This window comes from Vitis riparia, chromosome 18, assembly GCF_004353265.1.
Source record: "Vitis riparia cultivar Riparia Gloire de Montpellier isolate 1030 chromosome 18, EGFV_Vit.rip_1.0, whole genome shotgun sequence".
Lineage (NCBI taxonomy): Eukaryota > Viridiplantae > Streptophyta > Magnoliopsida > Vitales > Vitaceae > Vitis > Vitis riparia.
In genome coordinates this window covers 25,095-36,813 of record NC_048448.1, presented here as the reverse complement: position 1 = coordinate 36,813, position 11,719 = coordinate 25,095, and the positions used below count along the sequence as shown (strand labels likewise).

Here is an 11,719-nt window from a genome sequence, read left to right as displayed (position 1 = left end):
AATAAATTAATTGAAGTTAATTTCACAAAATTTATATTAAGGAAAATAAAATATGACAACTTAAGTTAATTAAATCATATAAATTAACTAACCTTTCTGATATGTACGATATAGTATAATGAACTCACAAAGATATAGTCACACCTATTAGATTAAAATTTTAATTAACTAACATATACTACCATAGAGGCATTAAAATTAATTATGGTTGTATGACAAATTGTTCGAATAAGTACGATATACCATGGTGAGTGAAATAAATTAATGAATCTGATTTTATTTAAAATTTCCATAAGTAGAATATCATAACATATCTCATTTTACGTAATTAAGTCTAATTAACTAACCTTTCTCATATCTAGGATATATTATGAAGCATTAATTAAAAATAAATTACGTTAATTCATGAAAAAATATAGTATAATGAACCTACTAATATATAGTCACACCTATTAGATTAAAATTGTAATTAACTAACATATACTACCATAGGGGCATTAAATTAATTATGGTTGTATGACAAATTGTTCAAATAAGTACGATATACCATGGTGAGTGAAATAAATTAATGAATCTGATTTTATTTAAAATTTCCATAAGTAGAATATCATAACATATCTCATTTTACGTAATTAAGTCTAATTAACTAACATTTCTCATATCTATGATATATTATGAAGCATTAATTAAAAATAAATTACGTTAATTCATGAAAAAATATAGTATAATGAACTTACTAATATATAGTCACACCTATTAGATTAAAATTTTAATAAACTAACATATACTACCATAGGGGCATTAAAATTAATTATGGTTGTATGACAAATTGTTTGAATAAGTACGATATACCATGGTGAGTGAAATAAATTAATGAATTTGATTTTATTTAAAATTTCCATAAGTAGAATATCATAACATATCTCATTTTACGTAATTAAGTCTAATTAACTAACATTTCTCATATCTATGATATATTATGAAGCATTAATTAAAAATAAATTACGTTAATTCATGAAAAAATATAGTATAATGAACCTACTAATATATAGTCACACCTATTAGATTAAAATTTTAATTAACTAACATATACTACCATAGAGGCATTAAAATTAATTATGGTTGTATGACAAATTGTTCGAATAAGTACGATATACCATGGTGAGTGAAATAAATTAATGAATCTGATTTTATTTAAAATTTCCATAAGTAGAATATCATAACATATCTCATTTTACGTAATTAAGTCTAATTAACTAACCTTTCTCATATCTAGGATATATTAGGAAGCATTAATTAAAAATAAATCACGTTAATTGATGAAAAAATATAGTAAGTAGGAAACGGTATGAAAACATAGTTACAATAAATAGGCTAAACAACAGTAAGAAATGTCAATATTATAAATTAAGTCCATATCTCCCCTTTATATTTTGTTAAGTTATACATATATCCATTTCAAATGGGTGTAAAAAATATCCACATTAGACTGACTTTCCCACCTGCTATAAATGTTATATTTAATGGCACCTAAAAAACTGATGCAAATATCCAAGCTATCAACCACCAAGTGTACCATTGTGGTGGTAGGTTTTCAACATGTGGCAACCTATTAAAAAATGTAATAACTCCATCAACCAACCACATACATATGTTAGTATATATTTGGAAGGGAACATATTGTAAGGAGCTTGGAGACTGAACGAGGTTTGCTATATATTGGAGAACAGGTTACAAAAAACATCCAGAAGACAAATCTTCAGGTCAAGCTGCATCACACTTGGACTTTCCATTTGAACGGTATGATCTTTAACTCAATAAAGATTAGGTAAACAAATCCATAATACATTTCTTAAGCTGAATGCCCTCATCTTTCAAATGGATGGGGAAATATTCCCAAAACCTAATAGTGATTTTTAAATGGTATGTAATGATGTTAAAGAGTTTGGATTTTGATTGTCTATAGCACATTGTTAGTAATATGCATCAGTGATCTGTTGAATCAGTGTGTAGTGGTTGAATAATTTCTCATTACGTGTAGAGATAACCTTCGACAAATTGTTTTCACCAATCAGGTTTAGTAGACATAATTTGACAATTAGGATTGTGTTCAACTAAGAAAAGGTACAACTATATATTTGACAATATTGACCTCCCATACACCTAAACAAGGTCAGAGCAACAAGGTGAAAATCTACAAGGAGGGGCAAGTTTAATTTCCAATGATTGGATGGATTTTAATGAGATTGGAGTTAGGAAATGCGTGTGGTTGACTTGAGATGTATAGAAAGTTAATGTTGAGGCTATGCAGATTAAGGCAAGACTACCAAAAGGGAGCTCTAAATAATTTTCTTATGGGCTTTCCCCCAATCAGACATGATTCCAGCATAATGACATTATTATCTGTTATTGAAGAACAGTTGACATTAATTTATTTAATATAAGTGATTCATGTTGGCTTTAAAAATCACACTATCATCAAAATTATAGGGTAATACATATTCAACTGACTTAAAAGGAGAGAATCAACCTTAAGAAATGTGTATTATTGACTCCCAATATGGGGTAAGTTTGGAATAAGTTTAGCGGCGTACCCAAAAGCTTCCATGCTTTTAGATAGAATTATATAAAAGTGATTTTCCATGTTTTTAAATAATGTGCATGAGAGGTATTAATTATTGTGACTGCCAAACTCCTTGAATATGGCAACTAAGATTAATGATGGAATTTTTGTTAACATAGTACGCCTAAATAGGGCAACATTCTAACGTTCTGATAAGGAATGAAGGCCTTAATGAAATGAACAATGAAAACAAACAATTAGCTACTCTGTTAACATATTATAATAGTGAACATGTAGAGGTCGACCGGTTAAATAAGACCGGTTGATACATTTTCTCAACCGGTAGACACTGCCAATTTTTTTAAGCAGCACCAAAATGCATCCGGTTAATTTGTAGGTCAACCACTTTCTTCCACATTATAATGGCTTAGAGCAAGGGAAGATAATAGATTCGGTTTACGAGGAACCAAACAATTGAACCGATTGTTTTTTTATGCTCATCAAGACCAACAACACCATCCCTTACCACTAAAAAGTTGGACAATTTGAAATATTGTTCTTGCACAAGGACCTCCAAAAGCACTATAACCTTAGCCTCAATAGCAGAACCATGTCTAGCAAGTTGACTTTAACTATTCCTTCACTTGGTTGTCTAAGGTCAATTTAAATTATGGTGCGTTTCTCTATAGATGTCAGACGTCGATCATTGTCTAACGCCATCTTTTTAGGGTATTGGTGTCACATTTGCATTTTCACAAGTTATTTCCTCAACATAATGATTTTGAAGTGATATTTAATGATTTTAAAAAGTTTTGATTATGATTGTGTATAGCAAACAAGTATCAATTTTGCAACTATGACCTTTTAAATTGAAAAGCATGGGAAATTATCACGTGTACAGTCTACACCGGTTCTATAATTTCTCAAATTCTCAATTTTTATCCAAAAATGAGAATAGATGAAGTTGTCGAATTCGGTTTATCTTCAAGTATGCAATCAATTTATACAAAAGTGATACGATAATTTGTTAAAGTATTATTGGGGCACTTTTTTACGTTATTTATGTAATGTAGCTGATGCAATCGATGAAGGAGAAAACAATCAAGCGGGAGTTTGAAGTGAAGGAGGAGGACGTCGTCAATGACGATGCATATATCAGTGGCACTTACCACCTGGGTGGAAACGGTTTGAAAGAGAATGTGTTGAAGGGTATTTCAGATGAAGAAGTCTACAAATTGCAATTCGATTGCATAGATGAGGCTGAAACATTTTACAACATGTTAGCAAAAGTAGCCGGATTTAGTATTCGAAAAAATGATTTGAAGCGAGACAAGAATGGAGATATAATATCTCGAAAGTGGGTGTGTTTTAGAGAAGGACAGCGAGCGACAAAGTTTATTGAAAATGACAAGCGACAACATGAGCCACAATCATTGACTAGAGTTGGATGTGAAGCTTCATTTCGTGTAGGCTTGAATAGGAAAGATGGAAAGTGGATTGTAAAGGAATTTATAGGAGATCATAATCATAATTTGGTCGATCCTATTAGCAGAAAATTCCTTCGCTCTCATCCAACAGTAAGTAATCCAGATAAGGCATAAGTTGATGTTTTGCGTCAAGTAGGTGTTAAAACCACACAAATTATAGACTATATGGTCAAACAATCAGGGGGACATGAGCACGTCGGTTTCACACAAAAAGATATATACAATCACGTTGATGCAATGCATAGAAGTGAAATTAAAGACGGTGATGCAGAAGCGGCATTGGCTTATTTGTGTGGAAAGGCAGAAATGGATTCTTTTTTTTTTATAAATTCAACATTGATGAAGAAAGTCAACTAGCAAATTTGTTTTGGGCTGATTCAACTGCTCGAATGGATTATGCGCGTTTTGGAGATGTCCTAGCATTTGACACAACCTATAGGACAAATGCCTATAAAAAGCCTCTAGTAGTGTTGGTCGGTGTTAATCATCACCACCAAACTGTTGTATTTGGTTGTGCGTTATTGATAGATGAAAGTGTTGGGACATATGAATGGGTGTTGGAGACATTTCTTGATGCAATGATGAATAAGAAACCCATATTTGTTGTAACCGATGGGGATAAAGCTATGCATAAGGCAATTAAAAAAGTATTACCCGATACGTGTCATCGATTGTGTTCATGGCATTTGCAACGAAATGCATTCACGAATGTGCATATTAAGGACTTCTCAAGCATTTTTGCAATGTGCATGTTCATGCGTGGGAATGAAGAAGAATTTGAAAAGGTTTGGCATGAAATGGTTGCAAATTTGGGACTTAATGAGAATCGTTGGGTGACCGAGATATATAGGAAACGTAAAAGATGGGTAGAGGCGTATTTACGTGGAAATTTCTTTGGAGGGATGAGAACCACACAAAGGTGTGAGAGTATGAATGCATATCTAAATAGATTCTTAAAAATTCGCTTGCGACTGTATGAGTTTGTACAACAATTTGACAGAGCCATACTGAGAATACGGCAAAACGAGGTAAAGGCAGAGTTCGAGTCGAACAATTCTTCACCCGTGCTTTCAACCAAACTATCCATACTTGAAAATCATGTTGCGACAGTATACACGAAAGAATCTTTCCTTAAATTTCGTGAGGAGATGAAAAATGCAGAGTTATTCTTTGTGGTAGGTCTTGTAAGTGATCATTCAATGTGGGCATACACATTATCTAAGTTTAGACACCCGAACTTAAATTGGGAAGTACAATTTTGCCCGGATATTGTAACATTAAAATGCTCATGCATGATGTGAGTCAATTGTTATGAAGGTGGAGCATTTGGAAGAGATTCCTCAGTCATGTATTATGAAGAGGTGGACAAAGTTAGCAAAGGTGTATACAAGATCAGTACCAGAGAATGAGACGGATAACGACATGGATCGGTTTGTACGATATGGTTCATTGAGTTCGATGTGCAACAAGCTCTCTTACTTTGCGTCAAATACGTCATCTTCATTTATAGAGGCGAAAAATGAAATACAAAATTTGACGGCGAGAATGAAGGAACTCTATAACTATAATTTGAAAGGGAAGAAAATAGCAGCAGATGGAGCGACAGGTACTAACCAAGTTCGTGATCCAAATATTGTGAAGACTAAAGGGAATCCAGGCAAAGTGGCAATGAATGTTCAAAAGGGAAGACGATGCAGTCGTTGTAAAAGAGTGGGTCACACAATTCGAAAATGTCCAGAAGCTACAATCCCTCAAAATGCTCAGCAGGGTTATATGGTATGTCATATTTAATAAAAAATTGCCCCTAAGATTAATTTTTGTAGTTGTACTTACATAAAAAACTAACATAATTGTTTTGATGGCATTATGAGTACGTAGGAGGAAACTAATTTGTCTTCCCAATGTGACATTCAAATGGAAATGATGCCTTCAACAAATTCATCAGTTGACATTTGTGCAACCGTACATGTATGTACAATAGGCTTGTTATATAATTTCCAAACATTGATAACATCTAATTCAATAATAATTGACAACACTTAATTATTGAAAAATGCAGGGAATGTTAGGGGAGCATTTGTCGAATGACCAATCTGACATGTACATAGATTGTGGTGAACTTAATAATGTAAGATCGGGAATAAAGAAACACTTTTGACATAAATTTCAGCTATGCATTATTTAATGATTAGGTTTAATTAATTGGAATAGAATTGGACAGCTGAAAAAAACAATGGAATGTGCATGTGCAGATAGCAGAATTTCAACAACATGAACAAAATATGACAACACCATGTCAAGGTGGGGATCCAAACAAATATCCAAATGAAAAGGATATGCAACCTTTTTTTTATTCCTTAACGGAGTAAGGGATGGTAGGTATTAAATTAATATTTATATTAGTTAACGTTATCACTTCCACTAATGTGTACTTTTAACTTAACTATTTAATGAAAAGTTTGAATTTTGATCAACAGTCAAGTTGATTGATAGAATGCAATATCCTCTACATTTATAATTTAATTGATAACAAGTGATAAAATGATTGGTAAATGGAGAAACCAATTCATTTATATCATGTCGAAAAAAACGGTTAATTATGCGGATTTAATTAAATTCAATTGTGGTTAAAGTTTGACAATTAGGTGGTTATGAGTTAACTATAGGAAAGTAATCAATATGATGTAATTCATATGAAATAGGTAAATTTAGTGATTTTACTCAAAATGGGTAAATCGTAGTTAGGTAATTTGTAATGCCAGTTTCCATCAATTTCAAACCTTTTAATTGAATTTAATGGTACCCTGTCGAATGTTTACGTAGTGAAAAGTTATTGGTACAACTCATACTCTTTTTGTGGACGGTAGTCGTACTCCTAAATTGCACAATAGCATTGCAGGAGGCAACTGGCTGAGATTTGGCCTCAACCGGTTGAGAAAATTTCTCAACTGGTTGCCACTAGTTAAAAAAATCCTCAACTGATAGCCACTGGTGAAAAATTCCTCAACCGGTTGAGAAAATTCCTCAACTGGTTGATACAGGCGGTCGACCGGTTGCCACTGGTTAAAAATACCCTCAACCAGTTGAGCAAATTCCTCAACCGGTTGATACCCATCTTCACCCGGTTGCCACTAGTTAAAAAACCATCAACCGGTTGAGAAAATTCCTCAACCAGTTTGCTATATTTGTCAACCGGTTCCCATTGGTCAAATCATTCGTCAACCGGTTGAGACAATTTCTTCATTGATCAACCGCTTTCCACAACTCAAAAAATTGCTCACTCGTTTTAGAAAAATCTTCAATCACTCAATTGAACGCCGACACCGGGTGATTCTGCATCCAAAATTGTTTGAGGTGGTTGGGACAAATCCTCAACGAGTTCACACTGCATCCATAGGGTCATTATCCATATGAGGAATGTTCTCAACCGGTTGGCATAATGTGTATGCCTATGAAAAGTGGACTTAGCTAAATCGTTGGGCTGGTTCTTACCGCTGAACGTCATTCATCAACCGGTCTACTAATGTACTAACTATATATTTTTAGCATAGATAAATGAATATTTACAAATCTGATTAGGTTAAAGATCGTACAAAATCACACATGTCGAACATGAATGATACCAATATATTACAATTTCATTTTGCCTACCATATTGAAAGAAGAGTATTTGGATATTCAAATAAAATGGACTTAATCATTAATAATGTATGGTCATCGAATCTATCAACTTCCCAATAACCATGACGATATGTGGAGATGGAAATGATAAATATTAGAAAAATAACAAATATCATAATAATAATTTTTTCATTGCTCGTGTCGACGTCTTTGTACAAACAATAGCCACAATGGTTTGTTTTTCTCTATTTTCCTCGTGTAAAACTAAATCACATGCTATTTCTCGACGTATTTTAACAGAATTACAAAAGTCGGAGCTCGTCATCGAATCACCATTTTTGAATCTCTGCATATGTCTAATGACATGCACTCCACAGTCCCACCTAAGAAAGAAAAAAGAAAAGCAAAACAACTTATTGAATGGTTGTCTAATTATACCTCAGAAAAAGAATATTAATGTGAGTTATGTATTCATACTAACCCATTATCTTGGGTCGGAATCGAATGAGCCCAATCAATGGAGAATTGGAAGACATCTTTCCCTATGTCATACAGTTTGAAGAACGTTTGACAAAATTCAACCTAATTTATTTTGAAAGTGGTTAATAAATATAGAAGAGAAAAAAAAACCAAATAAAAAGGAAAACAAAAAGCAGAAAGCATACCACTATTTTGACACTCTTAAACCGGAACTCGTCCTGACTCTTTGATCGTAATGAATCCAAAATTTGGATATCAAAGTGTTTGAAGTCAATGATGCACAGATACCAATGACCAGGGCAATCGTCATGCATTGGAATAAATAGCTGTAAAGGTAGGAAAACAATATATATGAGTTGGGCCACAAAAAATATAGTATATTATAGGTGAAAACGATATCTACTTTAAATTTCATATATGCAATTAAACATTACAAATAATTACTAACCTTCTCGCAATCATCCAATTCGCTAATGTACTTACTCACAATGGATGTTTTTCTATCGAAAAAAGGATGAGGACTCCCGCACAAAATCATTTTCTAACAAGAAAACATAATACGAACATTAGTATATTGTACTTAATATGTAAGTAAACAACAAGAGAAATATGAGCTTACTGAAAATATCGTGGGAAGATAGCATCTTATACTTCGTATGCCTATTAATTGTCTTTCAAAATAATTTAGCTTTGAGGCTTCTAGATTTATTACTTGTTGTTGAACAATAACTTCAATAAATTTATTTAACTAATATAGCACGCATTTGATATAAATAAAGTAGGTACTTACAACATCCATCAAATTTTGTCTAGGACGTAAGCACTCAAAATCTCCACGAACTCCATGTTCATGACCAAAGTCAATAAGAAGCTCACTAAAATAATAATATGTTCAAACAGACTTTACTAAATTGGAAGCATATGAAGGCTAAAATTGTAACAACACATCTATGAATGTTCTAGACACGACAAACCTTTTTGACAATGCTCTATTGAAAACATAATCAGCGACAAGAGATTGAAGTACATTGAATGATTGAGTATCCACCACGTCTTCACGAATGGACATGGGGATTGACTAAATCGAAAACAAGACATAATTATTAACTATATATGTTAAGTATCAAAAATAAGAACAATGATATTAAACTATTTGTATTATACCTCTGATGCTTCACGTTTTACCATCTTCCTTAAATTGTGTACAAACGGGGAGACCTTGAATTTACTTGGTTTCCTCTCCCTTGATGTACGTGTTTTCATGACATGATTAGGATAACCACATAGTGCTCGTAATGGTTCCTAATATGGAAAATGCCATTAATATACATCTATTTACTATGTAATGGTTAAGTAGTTGTAAAGAAAATAATTTTTTCTTTTATATGATACATACCTTTCCATAATCTCTCTACTCCTTTTGATTGGAAGTGGTAAAATATTTTGATTTTCGTCTGGAATGATATGCACTTCAATTGATGTAGCACATGCATCTTCATTCTTTTCATTCAAGTCCTGGTGCATAACTTCTCATTTGACAAAGTGTGAAGATAATGTTCATTCACATTCATATTGTTCGTATCTTCCAAACTTCTCTCGCATGAGAGAATGTCATTCTTCGTTCCTTCCTCGTGCATTCTCAAAGGTTTTCCGCTTGACCTAAGGAAGAGACCTTTCACTGTAGTATAATTCTCCTCAAATTTAGCCAAAATTTGATCACAACTACTACTACTTGCACCATAAGCCATATCAATTAGATGTGTCTTTAATTGTTGAAAGGTTTTATCCATCTCCATTAAGTTCCCACCATCAACCTAGTGATATATACGAACGTGATTAATAACATCATAATACAAAGGTTCAATGCTAATATAGATAGTCACGATGAATATTGTAAAACTTACTCGTTTAATAACATCTTTGTTTAGATTGATTACAAATTTCTCATCGTCCTCATTCTCACTCGCCATTGTCGTTGCATTTCCATCAACGCAATCCCTTATCTCATTTTCTATCACCCATATTTTGAGCTACAATATATTCATCAAAATATAATACATATCAGATTTTAAATCACTAAAAACTTAAATCAATAGTAAACGACTTTCAAAACTATAACTTACATTCTCATTTGCATATCCACCAAGTTTTTTCAATCTTCGTTTCCTGTCCAATACTTCATCATCTCCCAAGCAGTAATCCGAGGAGAAGGTCGAGTATATAGCGGTAGAAATTTCTCTTCAAACGATATATGCTCGTGGTAGAATAACTACGAGTATATTTGACATAGATATATAGTTAGTTCATAAATTATATTAAAACAAAATCGTATTTCACTATGATGTAAATTAATTACAAGGACATTACCATTAAAAACAATAAGCAACCGCAAACCCCACTTTGTTGTTTCTTCTTAAACTCTTCAATCCCGTGCACAAGATAGGACAACACAAATTCTGCCCAATTCATCTTCTTTATTGAATCGATGTCTTCCACAAGATGTAAGAAAGAACGATTCACAAAAAGCTTCATTGTTGGGCACAATAATGCACCCAACACAAATAATACAAAACGAACTTTAAAATCGTTTCCACCCTCTTTATCTCCCTAATTTGATTTTCTAACATCACTAATGGCAATCGCCCTTTTTTATCACAATATTTTTTACATAAATCATTCTTATGGCTAACATCTTTGTTCATGCCAATCTTGAACCCTCTTGCCCTCAATCCCATAATAAATTCAACATCAATGGGGGATAATTTGATACAAGTATTATACAACTTTAAGATATAAGTGTTCGGATTAAAACTATTTATCAACCAAAGACATAACCCATGATCAATTTTCCTACATCGAAGTTGCAAGAGGCTACCAAATCCTATTTCTTCTATGGCTGCCTTTTGCTTTGGTTCTAATTTTTCAATCACTCTAATCACTCGCTCGGGGGAGCATCGAGTCTGAAGATATAACTGAAAAGATACACAAACATCAAACATGTTTACATTAATATAATTTCCAACAAATACATAAGTAAAGAAATTAAATATTCATTACAAAAAAAAAAATTACCTTTGGAACCACACCTTTTGAAGTGAATATTGTTTTGAACTTTCTTTGGACTTTGCCATGAAATTTTCTTTTTCTACTTTTGAAAGTGCATTCCACTTCTTGCCAATTTTTTCCTCAACTACATTAATTGGTCACATAATTTAAATTCTAATTTTAAAATGTAATTATATTAGACATAGCAATATTACTCCTTACATCATCATTTATCTTCACTCCTTTATCCTTCTCTTTCATCATGGCTAATTGATCGTTACTACAAAACAATTTCAAACAAATTTAACTATAACAACCACAAAAATTACATTAAAAAACATATTATTTTACATATTTCTATTTTCCCTTACTAGTAATGTATCCAAGTGCCGATAGGCCTCTTTGGATTTCTAACAACTTCAAGACCATGCGTTCGCTCTAAAAATTAAATCAAATCATTTAAGTCAATTTTTATAATATGATTTCGGATATAATAAATCAAACATACTTTCACTACCACATT

At 32.5% G+C, this 11,719-nt stretch overlaps 3 protein-coding genes and 1 long non-coding RNA gene across 4 annotated transcripts; 2 read left to right on the top strand and 2 right to left on the bottom strand.

The window, feature by feature from the left end:
• Window positions 1-3,648: 3,648 nt before the first annotated feature.
• On the top strand, window positions 3,649-4,164 carry LOC117906917 (protein FAR1-RELATED SEQUENCE 5-like). Its single transcript, XM_034820195.1, has one exon. The coding sequence runs from the start codon at window positions 3,649-3,651 to the stop codon at window positions 4,162-4,164; it is 516 nt and encodes a 171-aa protein (XP_034676086.1).
• Window positions 4,165-4,439: 275 nt separating this feature from the next.
• Window positions 4,440-6,208, top strand: LOC117906915 (protein FAR1-RELATED SEQUENCE 5-like). The gene is made up of 3 exons (XM_034820192.1): window positions 4,440-5,234; window positions 5,368-5,826; window positions 6,110-6,208. The coding sequence occupies exons 1-3, from the start codon at window positions 4,440-4,442 to the stop codon at window positions 6,206-6,208; spliced, it is 1,353 nt and encodes a 450-aa protein (XP_034676083.1).
• Window positions 6,209-7,823: 1,615 nt separating this feature from the next.
• LOC117907715 (ubiquitin-like-specific protease 1) lies at window positions 7,824-9,412 on the bottom strand. The gene is made up of 6 exons (XM_034821358.1): window positions 9,316-9,412; window positions 8,942-9,026; window positions 8,600-8,692; window positions 8,337-8,477; window positions 8,153-8,253; window positions 7,824-8,054 (listed from the first exon to the last, which is right to left on the bottom strand). Exons 2-6 carry the CDS (start codon window positions 8,948-8,950, stop codon window positions 7,844-7,846), a joined length of 555 nt encoding a protein of 184 aa, XP_034677249.1. The 5' UTR covers window positions 8,951-9,026; window positions 9,316-9,412; the 3' UTR covers window positions 7,824-7,843.
• A 262-nt stretch (window positions 9,413-9,674) lies between these two features.
• Window positions 9,675-10,342, bottom strand: LOC117906568. Its single transcript, XR_004649856.1, has 3 exons — window positions 10,275-10,342; window positions 10,056-10,181; window positions 9,675-9,965 (listed from the first exon to the last, which is right to left on the bottom strand). It is a non-coding gene; the product is annotated as an uncharacterized LOC117906568 (long non-coding RNA).
• Between the last annotated feature and the right edge of the window lie 1,377 nt (window positions 10,343-11,719).